At 51.0% G+C, this 16,359-nt stretch overlaps 2 protein-coding genes across 3 annotated transcripts in view; one reads left to right on the top strand and one right to left on the bottom strand.

The window, feature by feature from the left end:
- The first annotated feature begins 99 nt into the window (after nt 1-99).
- Nucleotides 100-3,566, top strand: MAFF (MAF bZIP transcription factor F). Its single transcript, XM_080633551.1, has 3 exons — nt 100-472; nt 1,535-1,588; nt 1,672-3,566. Exons 1-3 carry the CDS (start codon nt 368-370, stop codon nt 2,083-2,085), a joined length of 573 nt encoding a protein of 190 aa, XP_080489677.1. The 5' UTR covers nt 100-367; the 3' UTR covers nt 2,086-3,566.
- A 1,357-nt stretch (nt 3,567-4,923) lies between these two features.
- TMEM184B (transmembrane protein 184B) overlaps nt 4,924-16,359 on the bottom strand; it is a 30,465-nt gene continuing 19,029 nt past the window's right edge. For both annotated transcript variants that reach the window (XM_080633531.1, XM_080633532.1), the window contains 6 exons: nt 15,493-15,583; nt 14,952-15,027; nt 12,032-12,123; nt 11,566-11,735; nt 10,190-10,384; nt 4,924-8,248 (listed from right to left, as the gene is read on the bottom strand). In XM_080633531.1, coding sequence (XP_080489657.1) covers nt 8,007-8,248; nt 10,190-10,384; nt 11,566-11,735; nt 12,032-12,123; nt 14,952-15,027; nt 15,493-15,583 — 866 coding nt within the window. In that variant the 3' untranslated portion in view covers nt 4,924-8,006. The remainder of the gene's footprint in view (nt 8,249-10,189; nt 10,385-11,565; nt 11,736-12,031; nt 12,124-14,951; nt 15,028-15,492; nt 15,584-16,359) is intronic.

The following is a 16,359-nucleotide window of genomic DNA, read 5'->3' as shown; positions in this document are numbered from 1 at the left end:
CGGCGCCGCGCCCGGGGAGGTGCGATCGGGGCGGGGCCGCCGCTGCGTCACACCCGGAGGAGGGCGGAAAGGCGGGAGACGCCATCTTTGTGTGGGGCAGGGGAGCTCTTCTTAAAGCGCCAGCGTCGCATTCCGCTGGGTTTGGGTGGGGGTGTTCGGTGGGCGTGAGCCATCCTTAAATATGGGGGAGAAACAGGAACCTTTGTGCGTATCTCCGTGTGCCCCAGTGTGTCTGACCCACTGGCGGCGTGCGAGGTGCGGGTGTCCCCCCCGAGAGCTTTAAGGAGAGGCGGCCGCTTTAAGGGCAGCAGGGCGGTGGGAGCGGAGGGGCGGGGCGTCGGTGACGTCACCGCATGACTGTGTTTTTATGAATGAAAAGAATCCGCGGGTGAGTAATCGCGGGGAGCGGGGTTGGAGGCGCCGCCCGACGGCACGACCCGGCAGCGGCCCGCGGCACCAGCGCAGCCCCTCGGTAATTACGGGACGGGATCGGAGGGGAGAAACACCCCCAGGGCGCTCCCTTCTTGTCCGGCTTCACCCACCCCGCTCCCCCCGCGCGGGGTCTGGCACCGGCTGGAGGCCGCTGCCCCGCCGCCCGCATCGGGACGGGAGGGATGGCATGGGATGAGGGGTGTCCGTGCTCGGCATCGTCCGCGCTTCCCTCCCGTCTCCCGGCCACCGCCCCGCAGGGAGCCGGCGCGGCTCCCCCGGCTCCGGCGGCGGCTCCCCGGCCTGGATTGCATCAGCTTCCAGCCCGCCCGGCTCCACCTTCCCCGCCGCCCCCTCCAGCCCCTCACCTCCCCGGTCCGGCCCCCATCGCCCCTCCGGGGGTCTGCTAGCGCTGAGGGGGCGCTCGGCGGTGGGGAGCGGCTGCCGGGCTGCAGCCCAGGCTCTCCGCCCGCTCCCTGCTCTCTTAAACCCAGGGAGTGGAGGGACCGGCCGCCGGAGAGGGGACAAGCGCCGCTTCCTTGATTTTCCCCCTCCCGGGCTGCTGAATCACGGGGAGGCCGCGGTCCCTGCCTTGCGCCCCCCAAGCCCGTGGACACCCGGCGCTGGGATGGGGATCGGGAGACCCAGTGCCCGCGCCCGCCGAGCCCGCGGCAGCTGGGGAGGCAGCTCGGCGCGGGTCCCGGCTGCGTGGCTTAGCCACCGTTTTGCACCGTGGGGCTGCTGCTGCTTTTACTTTCCTTTCAGCCCCGGGCGGATCTCACCCGGATTTCCTCCCCGGGAGGAAGCCTCAGGCGCTCCCCTTCCCCCGGCAGCCGGCTGGGGCATTTCGGGTCCCCCGGGCAAAGCAGCATCCCGACCGCCTCGGGGTGGGATGAAGAGTACAGCCTTCCCTGTGACTGTTATGTTTTGCAGTCATTATTGCTATCATCGTTGTTATTGTTAAGTACTTTTAAAGGAACAGGGACGAGTTCTGTGGCCGGCAGGGGGGGAACATGGGCAGGGGGCAGCAGGGCTGGTGCCCTCTGTGCCGAGGTGAGTGGCGCAGGGCTGGTAGTAACTGGCTTTTCTTCTGATTGCCCTGCAGGGCCAGTGTGAGGCAAGGATGGCTGCAGATGGACTCGCCAGCAAGGCCCTAAAGGTGAGCACTAGTGGAATGAGGGGTTTAGGGGCAACAGGGTTGTTCTGGGGGGTCTCAGGTGCTCACCCCACTCTCTCTGGCAGGTGAAGCGGGAGCTGGGGGAGAACACGCCGCTGCTGTCAGATGAGGAGCTGATGGGGCTGTCGGTGCGGGAGCTCAACCATCACCTGCGGGGCCTCTCCAAGGAGGAGGTGGCAAGGCTGAAGCAGCGCCGGCGGACGCTGAAGAACCGGGGTTACGCCGCCAGTTGCCGGGTGAAGCGTGTGTGCCAGAAGGAAGAGCTGCAGAAGCAGAAGATGGAGCTGGAGTGGGAGGTGGACAAGCTGGCCCGGGAGAACGCTGCCATGCGTCTGGAGCTCGACACCCTCCGCGGCAAGTACGAGGCCCTGCAGGGCTTCGCCCGCACTGTGGCTGCCCATGGTCCTCCTGCCAAGGTGGCCACCGCCAGCGTCATCACCATTGTCAAGTCCGGTGCCAACCAGGCCGCCTACTCCTAGTGCTGGCCTTCATTCCCCGGCCTGGCACAGTCTTCCCGGGGTGCCTTCCCCCACCAATTGCCTCCCACCCCCTTCCCCAACCTCCTCCCTGCCAGGACCTTGCCTGAAATCCTCCTTCTCCCATCCCTTGACCTCCAGCTCCCCCACGCAGAGGGGGCTGCTGCAGTTTGGGTGCTAGGGTGGAGGACAGGACCCCATCCGTGACCCCCAAAGCCCTGCAGCCCTTTCCCCTGTGGGGGCACAGGCAGGAGAGTGTGAGCCTGTGCAGGCAGCAGTGGGGAAGCATCCCATGGCTCCAAGCTGGCAGAAGAACACCAAGCACCTCATTTCTTTGGGGAAGGCATTGGGAGAGCTGAGCATGGGCCAGATACTCCCAGGAGCATGTGCCAGGATGGGAAAGGAGAGGAGGGAGCAAGGGATAGAAGGAATAGGATGGAGAAAGGATATCAGCATTAGCCCCAGAATTTGGACCGTGGCGGGAGCAGGGGTAGAGGTGGCAGCATGGTTGGAGTTTCTAAGGGTGGAGGTGGTGAGGGAAGGTGACAGGTCAGAGCATGAGAGAAGGTAGCTGCAGGTTGGTAGCTGGTAAGGGCAAGCAGGATGGGAAGGTGCTGTGGCAGCCTGCGGAGCTGCAGAGGTGATGGTGATGAAGGAAGGCAGGGGAAAGCTGGGGGACGTGAGTGGGAGAAGCAGTGGTACTGGTTTATCTTTCTCCATCATGCACATCCTTCACGCCTCTTCCTGCCTATGGGTTGCTCAGCCCAGCTGGGTGTCTCCAAAATGCCCCAGCACTGGCAGGAAGGAAGCAGAGGCAGCTGGAGCAGAGATAAACACTGTTTTGCTCAGCACAGGCCAGCTTGCACTGCCCCACCAAGCACTCCCCAGTGCTCCACTGCCTACAAAAACCATGCAAAGGTGCTCCTGGCCCCTGAGAGCCAGAGCTGCGGAGGTGGAGGTACAGGAGGTAGGAAGCAGGCCCAGAGAGCATCCGTGCTCCTGGGAGCTGCCTGGCAGGCAGGTAGGCTCCTCTCCTTGGTTTTCCTCCAGCTTGGACACCCATGTGGGACAGCCGGCTTCTTCCACAGGTCGAAATGCTGTGGAAGAGTTGGGTTTGCTAAAAACAGGCAGCACAGGGGAGGTAATGGGAGGCAGACCCTCGATGGCATCTGCTGCTGTAAATGATCCCCCCCTTTCTGCCTTTCTGCTCACGCCAGCCGCCTTTGGTTGCAGCCTCCATCCCCTCCCCAGAGAGAGGTGCCCACCACTGGTGGAGGGGGCACTGTGGTTCGCATCCCCCCACCCCGACTCCTCTTGGGTTTATTTATTGCACGAACATAAGTTATTTTCACGTCCTCTTTGCCATTCCGCCTCTCGGCACAGCCAGGATGTTGGTACAGAGCCGTACTTTATATTTTATATATACAAATCACATTTTATCTTATATAGAGAAAAAAATATACTTATTTATTTTCTGACTTACAGTACGTGTCCTACCCGACTCCTCTGTATTTTATAGACTTTACAAATAAAGCAAGTTCTTTGTTGTTGGGTTTTTTTTCCACAGCAAGAGTGTGTTTGGTCATTCTGAAACTTGAGGACAGAGCTGCCTCTGTGAGACCGGCTTTCTGGCTCCCTCTAACCTTGCTGCAGGATGTGCTCAAGAATGTGCTTGAAGAAAGATGGGGCTGGGGGGCAGCTTGTGACTTTTTAGAGCAAACACAGATTATTAGAGTCTCAGACTGGTTTGGGTTGGGAGGGACCTTAAAGCTCACCCAGTTCCAACCCCCTGCCATGGGCAGGGACACCTTCCACTAGACCAGGTTGCTCCAAGCCCCGTCCAACCTCGCCTTGATGGGGCAGCCACAGCTTCTCTGGGCAACCTGTGCCAGGGCCTCACCACCCTCACAGGGAAGAACCTCTTCCTTATATCTAATCTAAATCTCCCCTTTTGCCGTCACTACATGCGCTTGTAAAAAGGCCCTCTCCAGGTTTCTCATTAGGTCCTCTTAAGGTGTTGGAAGGCTGTTGTAAGGTCTCACATGAGCCTTTTCTCCTCCAAGTTTATAGTCTGGAAGGGCTCAGGCAGCCAGCTGAACACTGACCATCATCCCCCAAAGCTTTTGCTTTCAGGAGCAGTTTGGCTGCACTGAATCTTTTTTCCTAAGAAAGATAATGCTTTTCACTAGAAGAATTCCTTCCAGGCTGCCCTGATGTCACCTGCCTCTCCTCCCCTGTAGAGTGACCTCACCAGCGAGGAGGAAAGCAGAGAGCTCACGTCTGTGGGTGGCAGGAGTAGGGGAAGTAAGTGTGGTAGGTGCCTTACCCAGAGGTGAAGCTTGACATCCTCCCATGAGGAAAACCCACCTTTCCTTGGAACTGAGGTGGAAGTGATGAGCATGTTCCCTGATGCTGCGTCCCAGCCTGCCAACATCTTGGAGTGCTCACATGGTGGTTCCAGGTTTTGTGTTCACATTCCTTCTGCCACTGCAAACTGCCCCAGCCCACCACTGCTCACAGAAACAGAACACAGAGCTGCTGCTTGCTGGAACCTGTCGGAGACAGCAGCCCCCTGTCTCCTAGAGGTGTTTCACACTGAGCATCCCAAGATCAGGATCCATCTGTACTTCAGGGTTTTGACAAATGTGTTTTGCTCCTGCCTTGAGCCATCAGTGATATCCCAGCCCCAGGCTGGTGTAAGAGCTGCTTCTCATGGCATGAAGGTTCCCTTCCCAAAAGAAGACTAGAAGGACAAGACCCGTTGAGCCTCAGCCCCTGCAATAAGCAAAAGCTCAAGCTCGCTTCAGAGAAGCCATCCAGACAGCACCACGCAGAGGCAGCTTAAGTACAATCTATATTATCTCTATATTTTTATTTGTCATCATATTTGCTCATTTCTGCAGAGTATAATGTCACAAAGACCAAAATAGAGAGAGCGGCTTGTCGCTGAGCTCACATCAGTTTAACACGATAGGTACAAAACTAGGTGACTCTGTCTTATTTATCATACTTTTTTTTTTTTCAGTCATTTATATACAAAGAACTACTCTATATGGAAAAATAATAAACAAATCCCATGGCTATGTTACATGGCAAACAAAAAAGGAAGGAAGGAAGGAGAGGGGAAGCAGGTGAGGGAAAGCAGCTCCAAGGGCCTATTCCTGGAACCAACAGATTTGCTGGGGCCCTGGGCTACTGCAAGCAGACCTGCAAGACCATGGATGCCTTGGCCACCTTGGTCTCAAGCTCTGGGTCTTCTACTTGTTCCTCCAAGTCAGAGCAGCGTCGGAGCCAGTCCTTGCTCTGGCACGTGCCTGTGGTGAGGGAGAGCAGGAAGCTCAGAGATGATTTTGTGTGGTGTCAAAAAATACCTATGTATATAAAACTATAACACATGGCAGCCGGCTGTTGTTTGGGCACTAGTTTTTCACCAGGTCTCTCCAAAGGCAGCTAGTGCAAAAGGGTTCTACTTGAAACCACTACACACTGGAAGCTTTGAAAATACCCAGATCCTCTGCGCAGCCTGTGTATGCAGCATACAGTTCAGAATCACTAAAAATAATAGTAATAAAAAGCTTCCCCAAGCCTGGATCACCTTCAAACTCAAAGAGGCAACCCCAGAGAGTTCAGAACTCAGCCACCTGATGCAACAAAGACTGGGGACAATCACCAACGAAGTGACACTGAAACATCATCACAGCCTGCAAATGCAAGGGAAGGGGAGGAAGGGATCGTGTCCCATGGCTCGCTTTCCTAAGAGAGACTCACCCTAAAGGACTTTCAATCAGAGCCATGGAAGATATAAGGAAAGCCCATTCAATCTTCAGTCCTGCTTTCCAGGCGTGAGGAGAAGGAGTTTTATGCCAAGCCCACTCGGAGCCTGGCAGCCAGCATTTGTGTGCCCATTTAACCAGTGACAGGTTTAGGAAAAGCAGTAACAAACTGCATGGCATCACAGGAGGTGTGCAGATGGGGAACTCCAGCAGCAGAGAAGCTGCTGGATCCACTGGTCCTGCCTCAAGAGTCAGCACCGCTGCCCCCACCTGCTTCACCACCCTCCCAGACACGAGTACAGAAGGAGACACTGCCCTGACATGGTCCTTAAGCCTTCCCTTATCCTATCCTCATGGCAGGGAGCAAACCTGCCTCTCTTCAAGCCTTTTTCCTCCCACTCCTGACCACAGGCTTCTGGCAGGGGTGCTGAGGAAATGAGGTGCTCTTCACTCGCAATCGCTTCTGAGAAAGTGAATCAAGCACATAGATTAGGATACAAGAGGAAAGGTGAACTCCAGCTGGTAAACCAGACCCGTTCTCCCAGCAGAGCAATGAGGAACAATCTGGGAATGCACAGGTCTGCTGACAGCACAGTAGGCATCAAGCAGGAGAGGAACAGAGAAACTGCAGCCAAGAACACAGAAGCTTGCTCCAACCCCTCCATTTGCTTCCTGCATGGGGGTACGGGGCATCTGATTCGCAGCACTTGAGCGTGCTTCCCTGCTCCTACCCTAGACAATTTTAAGCAAGCAAGAGGCATCTCCTGGTCCCTGGATAGATCTACAGAGGGCTCATTTTTATTTTGGCTCCACTAAATACCTAGGGGCTAATCCAAAACCCAACAAAAGCAAGGGGAAGCTTCTTTTCCCACTCTCATGGATTCTGGCTCCATCCTTGGTAACAATGCAGTTGCTGAAGGGCCTGTGAGATGTGCAGGAGAAACTGCTGCTTGGAAAACTAAGAGGGACAACTTGAACCAGACAGATCATGTCAGGTTTCAAGTCTACTCCAGTTTGGCCTGGAACAGCTATGGAGATAAAAAGCAAAGGAGTGTACAACATCCCTTCCAGCCTAAGGGCAGAACCTGTGCAGCTCAATGGGGAAGTCAGTGATGACCAGTGCAGGGAGAGCTACTTGAAAGACCAGGACCTGCTCTGGCAGATACCTGGTGCAACCCACACCTTTAAGAGGGGCAGCTATGTCAGTGGTGGAAACAAGAAGAAAAAAGGTTCTAGTGTTTATATATCTTCCTTTCCCAAAGAGGGATGAAAGGGCCAGAGCTCTACAAACTTCCACCAGCTATCGCAGCCAATCCTCAGTCTTGTCAGTAGAAGACAGATGCTCCAGGGAGGCTTCTTGCCACCAGAATCATAGAATCGTAGAAGAATGCAGGTGAGATGGAAAGCTTAGACACCTGGCGATTAGAAAACCCTGCCATTGTGAGACAGCAGTTCCATCCCTGCTGAGCTTCAACAAGTATCAGCTTTGACGGGGAGCAGGGGGGATGCAGGGTACAGAGGAACAGGACAAAAGTCCTTTCTCTCCCCCACTCACTCAAGTACAGGACTGCACAACTAGGTGAGTAGAGGGTGAGGGCAGATGTTCCTTTCTAAGCATTCAAGGCAATGGCTATAAAGAGACCAGTCTCTGGTCTGGTCCTCAGGAATGCTTATCGCTGCATCCTTATCACATTTCCCAAGGATCACAGAGGTGTTAGTACCAGAGAGCTGGGGGAGAAAACTGTGCCTACATCAACCATTCAAGAAGAGGAACACAAGTCAGGTTATCCAGTTGATAAAAAACACAAAAACATTTTTGGCCACAACTCCAGGCTCTGGCCAGTCACAGTCCACACCAAGCTGGGCAGGTGTGTGATGCCAGAGCCCTAAACCCTGGAGCTTTGCTTCAATTGATTCCAGCCAATTGCTGCTGTAAGGGATGGGCTCGAGAACAGAGTCTTGGCCATTCCCCCACCTCCACACCACTCATCGTGTCCATGCCCACAAAAGCTAATGGGAAATGCCCATTTCTGCAATCTGCACTCTCTAGGAAGTGATATGACTTGTGTGTTTCTGCTTCAATAAATTAAAAAGGAACCACAAAATCAACAGAAGAAGGAAAATGACAGCCTGTGCTGGCAGCTTCCCCTCCTAGAATTCATCGTCGGAGCTCAGCAAGAGGGTCTTCTCGTTGTCACGGGCACCCGAGCAGCTGTGGGAACGCGAGATAACGTGGCTGCCATTGCGCCAGGGAGGACCATGCTCCAGCGTTGACTGCTGGGTGTACTGCTGGTAGGCTGGGGAGAAGTTGTGGATCGCATCTTGGACAATGTCGTGGGGGTTCATGGTCTCTTTGAGGCTGCTGGAGATGCTCTTCATGGGAGCACAGCGACCTGTTGGGGCAAGATGGGGAGGGACAAGTGAAGAACACTGCTGCCTTCCCCCACACCCCATAACATAAAGGTGAGGAGACAGGGAACATGCAATTCTACATCCTGGAGACTTCCAGACTTTTCAGACTTCCTTAAGCAGCTGCTGAGGAAATGCCACACAAATTGTCAGGTTTTACCAATGGTGCTCCTAAATCCAGCCCCTTTTAGCCAAGTGAATCTGCCTCAGAACCACATGGGGGACATGCCATGAGAATGGGATATACCCACAGCAACAACCTCCACTGCACCCTACCTGTGTTGGCTTGGGTGAAGACAGTCAGGTAGGGAGGTGCTCATGTAAAGAGTTTCAGAAGACAAAAACTAAAGAAATTCTAAAAACAAAGGAGAAATGGCATTCACCATTCCCACTCACTGGAAATTCGACTGATAGGCAGTATTGAGGTGCCCACAGGAAATTGACCATAAAAGTGGAAAGCAGTGGAGGGAGGAGAGAAAGGAGGGGAACAGGCAGTACTAGGAGCACTCCACAGGTGGAAGGTGTCACGGGGATATCATGAAGGAAGCAACAGTTGGAGATTGTGTCCCACCCAAGTGCTGAGCACAGAGGAAGGCTGTATGTCCTTCTAGGATCTGACATTTCTCTTGGCTTCTAGGTTCCATTTCCAGCACGGGCTTTTGGCTCTGCTCATGCTGGGAATGAGCTCCCCAGATGACCAACGCATGCTGATCATCTGTGGCAATTATGAAAGCAAAGAGAGGCCAGGGTGAGAGAGCAAACCAGCTCCTTTCACAGCCCATGCAGCTCTCTGGGGAGACAGCCATACAGTCCTGACAGAAACGCTCTCAACAGGCGTTATGCCACTGCCCAGACAACCCTAAAGCAGCTGTGTGAGGCAGTCAAGTTACAGATCTACAAGGAAGGGTAAACAAGGGACAGAGCAGGCAGTAGGCAGGCTGGGAATCAGGGCAGAACAGGATCCAGTTAAAAACCAACAGAGACAAACACATAGAGCATGCTGTACCTACCGTATGGCCCATATGATGGAACAGCTGCATCAGGGACCAGTAGCCAAAGCAAGGGAAAGAGAAAAGGGAGAGGAGAAACAGAAAAAGAGAGAGAGAGAGAGAGAGAGGAAATAACAAGAACTGAACAAGACCCACCACTCAAACATCTCCCACTCTACTGGCCAGCGCTTTACCCTTTCATCACCCACAAATCTCATCTCCCGCAGCTGCAACCACTATCCTTCCAAAACCTCTGGGGCTGGCTGGGATGAAGGGATCATCTACATTAACACTGCCCAGGGGCTGCTGTTTTCCCACAGCTCAGTGCAGAGTCTTCCCAGCAGGATGGAATCCTTTTATTTAGATAATACTGAATGCACTTGTACCACTGGGCATGAAAGCCCCCTTTTCCCAGAGATAACATCCACCTCCCTGTTCCCCAGAATAAGACTTCCAGCAGCCCAGCCCTCACAAAGTCATTACAGGAACATCCTCCTCCCCTGAGCCAAACATGTTGCCAAAGCACAGCCTCATTTTCCTGAGCCAGATTCAAAACAGAGGCTGTTTCAGGCCCTGTCCCTCCTGCCTTCAGTCTGTTGCACAATCCAAAGCAATGGAGTTCCCCTTTGGGGAGACAGGAAGAAGGACAAGCCCACTCTATGAAAAGGATGCAACTTCTTGCAGCCCTCAGGTCTGCAACAAGCTGTCGTGGGTGGCATACTGGGGAACTGAAAAGGGAACAGTGCAATTCAGACAAGGTTTCTGCCCTGCAGAGCTGTTGCACAATGAATCTGTTCAGACACCATAGGAGAGGATGTGATGTTTTCCAAGCATTCAGGTTAGGAGTCATATCAGTGTGTTGCCTGTCAGAGGGACCAGTCTCCACCCAGTATTACTACCACATAGACATGCCATATGCACTGGCATACTTCTTACCTTGGGCATCAAGTCTTTTGTCCACATACACCTTGTACGTGAAGGCATGGCGCAGGGCGATGGCTGCAAAGAACATCTCTACACAAATGATGAAGTCCTGATATCCAGCAGCTACTGTGCCTTCACCCACAGACACATTGGCAGAGTGGATTTTGGGGATGGCGCCACACTTTTCCAAGATGGCCAACAGCATCCCTAAACAAAGCGACAAGCTCACGTAAATGCAGAAAATGTGACTGCATACTAACTGTAACAATTGGAACAGCTGTCTGTGCTGTATGCCCTAGATCAAATCCATTTAACACAGGAGCTACAAAGCATGCTAGATACTCCCACCTACACTCAGTTGTACAACAGAGAAAGGAGGAATAAATGAGACAAATATGTTTAGATGGTCCATGTAGAGAATGTTCAAACACTGAAGACACTCTTCCATTCTCAACTTATGCATAATCTGTGGAATTAGCTGCTGCAGGATGTAATCAAGTCCAAAAGGGTAAGAAGTGGTCAGATATTTCTGTGATCTCAGCACTTCCACTGGTTAGAGTGGAAAAATGAAGTAACTGAGCTTTTCATTTAAGCATAAAGCATTTTTGACACACCACTGCAAGCAGGATGCTTCTCCCTGCCCATAGCCAGCTGGCTGAAGAATTCCAGAGAAGGCAGAAAGTGCGTGACCAGAAGGCTCAAGATGATAAACTAGACAGCTTATTAGTTTGCCTGTAAACAGGGATGAAGGGACATATTCCAACAGCCTAAATTCCACCTAATTTCCTACTCAATTAGTCTTTGAAGTACAACTGAGTAAACCAAAGTAGGGCACTCAACAGGGAAATGCTTAGAGCCAATTAGTAGGAAGCACTAAGCCCAGGTGGAATTTCAGCTTTCTGAATGTGCTGCTGCATCACGCATACACATTCTGAATGCCCTTCCACTCGGTGATGGCTCTGTGGCAGCACACACTGCACTCACATGAATCACAGACATACCATTAAAATTTTATTTCTAGAGACTAAAAGTACTAAAAATTTTTAGATGTGCCACTTTAATCAATCAAATGGCACCATGCAGATAAAACGTAGGCAGCTTGTGTTTTATGATTGTTCCAGGAATGGAAAGGACTCTTCATCCAAACAGCTGATTTTGCCAGGCAGATACAAGTGTGCACATGCGCAGAGATAGTGAAGATTTAAAAACAAAGAGGAAAATGAGCAAAACAGGTTTCCCAGAGAAAAGCAATGAAAGACAATAAATCCACCATAATAATATCAGAAAGCCATTCCGGCTATTAATCACCATCTGCTCTATCAACTCTAGTGTCTGAGCCCCTGCAGAGAACTCTTTGTACCTACCACAGGAAGGGAAAAGCAGCTCACCTTGCCAGAAGGACAGGAAGATGACAGACTTCACCATGAAGAACTTGAGGACTGGGCTATAGGGACTAAGCAGTTCACGTGTGGCGAAGTAGAAAAGGAAGAGGGCATACAGGGCCAGGCTGACAGAGATGTTGTAGATGATCGTCACATAGAGGTAGCCACTGGTTACACTGAAAAGACAAGATATACAAATGCCTGAGATTTCAGCCTGAGCTTTTCCCCTTGCCACTGTCACTGGGGAGTTCTAAGACTCCATTTCCTTCCTGCCTCTCTGTTCCACTCTCTCCCCCAAACACAGGTGAGAAAAACCTGAAGCCAACAGGCTTACCCCTGCCCTCTATTCTCATATGCAAATTCAGCCTGTGTTGTCCCCATCTTTTCCCAGAGTCCAGCCACACATGGACAATAAGCCCAGCTAGACAGAGGAGATCCAGCCGAGGCTTGCATGCTAGACAAACAAACTTACTCAAAGTCACCATCCTGGTACTTGCCAAAGGCCTGAAGGATGACTGTGCTGATTGCCATGAGGGGCTTCACCACACAGAACTGCAGGGTAGCCTACAGGAATGAAAGAGAAAAGATGAGAAAGCAGGAGGTGCAAGAGCCAAGTTCCCACACCAGCACCACAATGGAGTGTCCACTGGGACAACTCAGCAAGGCAACACAATCCAGCCTCAACAACGAGTCTGACTTGCTAATCGATGGGATACTGGGAAGCAAACTCCAATCCATAGCTGCCATAAAGCTAGGCAAAAAGGTCCCCTGGATGGGAGGGAGGGTAATCCAGCTCTCTTGAGGAGGCACTTTGACAACTGCCACCATATTAAAGAATTTGTACACACAGCAACATGTGTTGCCAAACAGAAGTTAAGAGCTATTCTGTTGTCACCCATACAATCTTTACTGAATCTCCCCAAAGACTCCATGGCACTTGGGATCAGCTCTATCCATTCTGCCAGTGTAAATCAGTGCTCCTACTGGGATGACTCCTCTCTCAAAGTCACCCCATTCTTCACCTTTCTGGAGACACTGAACTTCGACGTCCTAAGAGAGCAGAGAGTTATGACCCTAAAAATGTCACCCGTATCTCCCTGAAAGAGGCTGGACAGCCTGGGCAGGTGCTGACCTGTGCACACGTGGGGAGGGCTGTGCATGGAAAGAAGTCAAAACCAAGCAGGAATAATTGCTTTGGATACGATGCAATTTGTTAGTGGTCATAAGACTTCAAGGAGATTAAAAACCCCAGCACATGCCAGTTAGTGAGTCACTGTAAATATGTGAACTGGAAAAGGTCAAGCTAATTGGTAAACAACTCTGTCCTCTGAGCTTCCCCTCCTTCCAATCTGGGGATGTTTTAACCATTTCCCTGTAATTCAAACCACCACATCCTATTTTTAGTTGCTTCCCTAGAAGATGGTACAGAATACAGGAAGCACATGGATGGTGTGTGACCCATCTGTGCGGCTCACCAGACACAGGCCCAGCAGAGAACCTTGATCGATACATCTTGAAGGACACAAGCTGTCCAAATTTTACACCACAGCCTCCAGCACATCACCAAACTGCTGGAGGGCCACAGGCAATGCAGCCAGACTCTGACCCACAGCTCAGAACAGCTTGGGGTAACAGTGAAAGTGGAAAGAAGAAATGGTTATAACAGATTCTTTCAGGATGAAAGAGGCTGGAAAGAGCAGAAAATTAGCAGGTGGCAGTGGGAGGCAACAAGAGTCCTGAAGATACTGAGGATGGATAAAATGGGCAAGGTGCTCCTTCCAGTACATTTCGCTGCCAGATCATAGTGATGGTGGATACTGCACACACCTGCATTGAGATGTGCTCTGCTGTCCTTTCACACCTGCCTTCCCAAGAAATTGCCTTGAAAGGTCTTACTCAGCAATTCTGGAAGTACTAGAAAAGTGAGTCTTGGTGTCAAAAATTTCTCACCAAGGCAACATTTAAGCTCGAGTCAAGAAGGACAGAAGTATTTAAGCATCCCTTCACAAGACACCTCCCTTACAGCCTCCTCAGCAGACTTAGCAGTTTGCAAAGGGCAGGCCTGACTATAAGAATTGCTACCAGACAGCAGCAAAAGAAAAGCGAAACATCCACCTGAGCCAGTTACCAAATGAGTTGAGGAATTGCAGGTGGCCAGCAGAACCTCCCCCCACCAAAAAAAAGGTGCTTCTAGTCTTCGCTGTGAGAAAAACTTCACAAACACAGCCAGTGCAACCCATATGGAGATAATTGCCAGAGGGAAATGGGAAAGACAAGGCCTAAGGGAAATCATGTCTTCAGCACTCATTCAACCTTGATCTGCTTATGACATATTTAAAAGGTAAAAGTTAACGTTAAAAGCAAAAAGAACAGGTAAATGCATTGAATCAAACAACGGGTGTACAAGTGAAGCCCAAGAGAAACAGGTGAAACAGCACAGTGGGAGCAGATTAGAAAATAAAGTATCAAGGAAGAAAACAGGAAAGCCATGAGGACAGAGGATGGGACGAGACAAACAGAAGAGAGAAAATAAAGATGTGGTCCTTTGAAAAAGGCCAATTGTGCTGCAGAGATTAACACTGGGTATCACTGTGAGGCTGCATTGTACCTTCGATGTTCCTGCATATTGCTAAAACACAAAAGAAGGGTCTTGATGTGGAGGAGAAGCCAGGGCAGATCTCTAGACCCAGTGATTGGAATTACAATGACCTGAGCCCTTTCAAAGAACCAGACCTGCTTCATGCTGTCTCCAGAGAAACCTCTTGTGTTCATTCCAGCAAGTGAGCAAAGCCTTGAAACTCACCTGCTGTTTCATGGCAGCCAGAGGTGACTGACCTGGGATGAGCAGACAAGGGCTGTATCGAGGTTTAGATCTCCCCCATTCCCTCCCCCTCAACATACCCAATTCAGCACAGGCAGACACACATGGTGCACAATACTTAGTTCCTCCTACAAAGCACTGTGTCACACTTAACCTCCACCCCCCTCCTCAGCTCCAAACCACAACAGCAGCGCTGGGAATTCAGGAGGCTGTTACACAACCGTGGGGTGTCTGCAACACAACACAGCCATCTATTTCTCAAAGTTGGGACCTCTGCAATCCAGTAAAGGAAGAGGAAATCAGATTTTCTTCCCAGGGCTAATATCAGATACAGGAGATAAATTGTGTCTTTTACTGAGGCCTTCCTGTTGCAGGATTCAGTAGAAAACAGTACGATCATTCAAAACATATCAGCCCACAAAACAGCACCTCTCCTCAGCTGTCTCTCAAAACGCTATTACAAACGCCCTCAAAGGAGCGCTCATCTCAAAAGTTCAGCAGCAAAAGGCACCATTGCCACCCCTAAACTTCATTCACTCCTGGAAGATGGCACAGTTCCTCCTGCCCATACCTGTTTGCAGAACCTCAGGAATCCAATAGAATAGGTCTTTCCCCACAGGCAGCAAGTCCCATATACACAGCTGGACCTGAAAGGACCAACACAAGATGACAGGGTTCAGAAGCAAGATTTGGGCTAGAGTGCAAGATTCCTACCGTCTTTGTCTACCACTCTGTAGACAGGACTACTGCTTTCTCCAACCATGACTACAGTTACAGCCATACCCTCTTTCAGAGACTAATTTAAAACAACATCCCAACTCCACACTCCGATCTATTTTATTTATTTAGTTAACTGACAGATCCCAGAGGAAGCACACACAACCAACTGAAGACAGAAACTATTTAAAGGAGGGGACAGGAATAAGAAAAGAAACAAAGGAGTAGGCAGGTGCCCAGAAAAGTTGTGAATCAGTTCAGCTTGCCCAAGAGGATGTGATCAGCCTGATCTGTCTCAGACCAGGTCACTGGTAAATCATCACCATCCATGCTACCCAGTCATGATAGGCACAGAAGGAGGAGAGTGTCATGCTGCAAGCACAATAAATACTCACTCAATTGGTTTCCCTCTGATCTCAGACATGATGGAGCTCTCCCCTCCCAAGTACTCATAGCAGAGGCTGAGAAAGTTGTATATTACAAAGGCTGCAAAGACATCAATCAGAGCAAAATGACAACCAACTTCAAAACAGGTGCAAGGACCAAGAGTACAGGCAACAGACCAAACATTAGCAGGGACTGCCTATGCAGCATCTTTCCCTTCAAAGCACTCCAGATTATTTTCTCTTCATTTATCACCCTACCTCAGCACTCACAAGACTATTTGAACTGGAGTGTGGCCAAGGTCCCAGGCCAGTTCCATGACTCATGCCACAAGGGTCACAGGACCATTTAACACTTTGGTCAGTCTCTGTTTTACTTGGCATCTGTAAGATGCCATTCTTTACAGGGTTCCTGTGCACCATTCCAGGATATTACATGGGTACTAAATAATTTGGAAAAGTTCTCTCTGATTCATCAGCCATATCTTATCTCCCGTATTTAACCTGTTAGGCGAGGAATACAGTTTCTCTCTCTGAAGTAACCAGACTGTAGGCCTAACAGCTGGAGAAACAGAGGGGTTCTACCAATCAGTGAAACTGTTTTCATGGCTGGCAGAGACCTTTGAAAAACAGGCTCTGTACTTCATTTCCTCAGAAAGCTGAAATTCCTTGTGCACTGAACAGGCTTCTGGGCCACCTCCTTTCTGCCTTCCCCAGCAAGCTGGTACAGACGAGGAAGGGCTTTTCAGACTGATTGCTAATACTCTGTCCCGTTTCAATTCTCTTCAAGGCTCAATTTTGCTGACATATATAAACTGAGGTGAAGACACTTCGGGGAGGACTCTCATCAGAACTACAGACAGGTTTCCATTTCACAGG

Source organism: Psittacula echo, assembly GCF_963264785.1.
Source record: "Psittacula echo genome assembly, chromosome: 1".
Classification (NCBI taxonomy): domain Eukaryota; kingdom Metazoa; phylum Chordata; class Aves; order Psittaciformes; family Psittacidae; genus Psittacula; species Psittacula echo.
Note: the sequence above shows the minus strand (reverse complement) of the source record. Positions and strands in the feature narration are given on the sequence as shown.

Bases quoted from the DNA above. Each gene is read 5' to 3' on its own strand.
- MAFF (XM_080633551.1), top strand. From the start codon at position 368: ATGAATGAAAAGAATCCGCGGGTGAGTAATCGCGGGGAGCGGGGTTGG. The intron at 473-1,534 runs GTAATTACGGGA...ATTGCCCTGCAG, and splicing joins GGCACCAGCGCAGCCCCTCG to GGCCAGTGTGAGGCAAGGAT. The intron at 1,589-1,671 runs GTGAGCACTAGT...TCTCTCTGGCAG, and splicing joins TCGCCAGCAAGGCCCTAAAG to GTGAAGCGGGAGCTGGGGGA.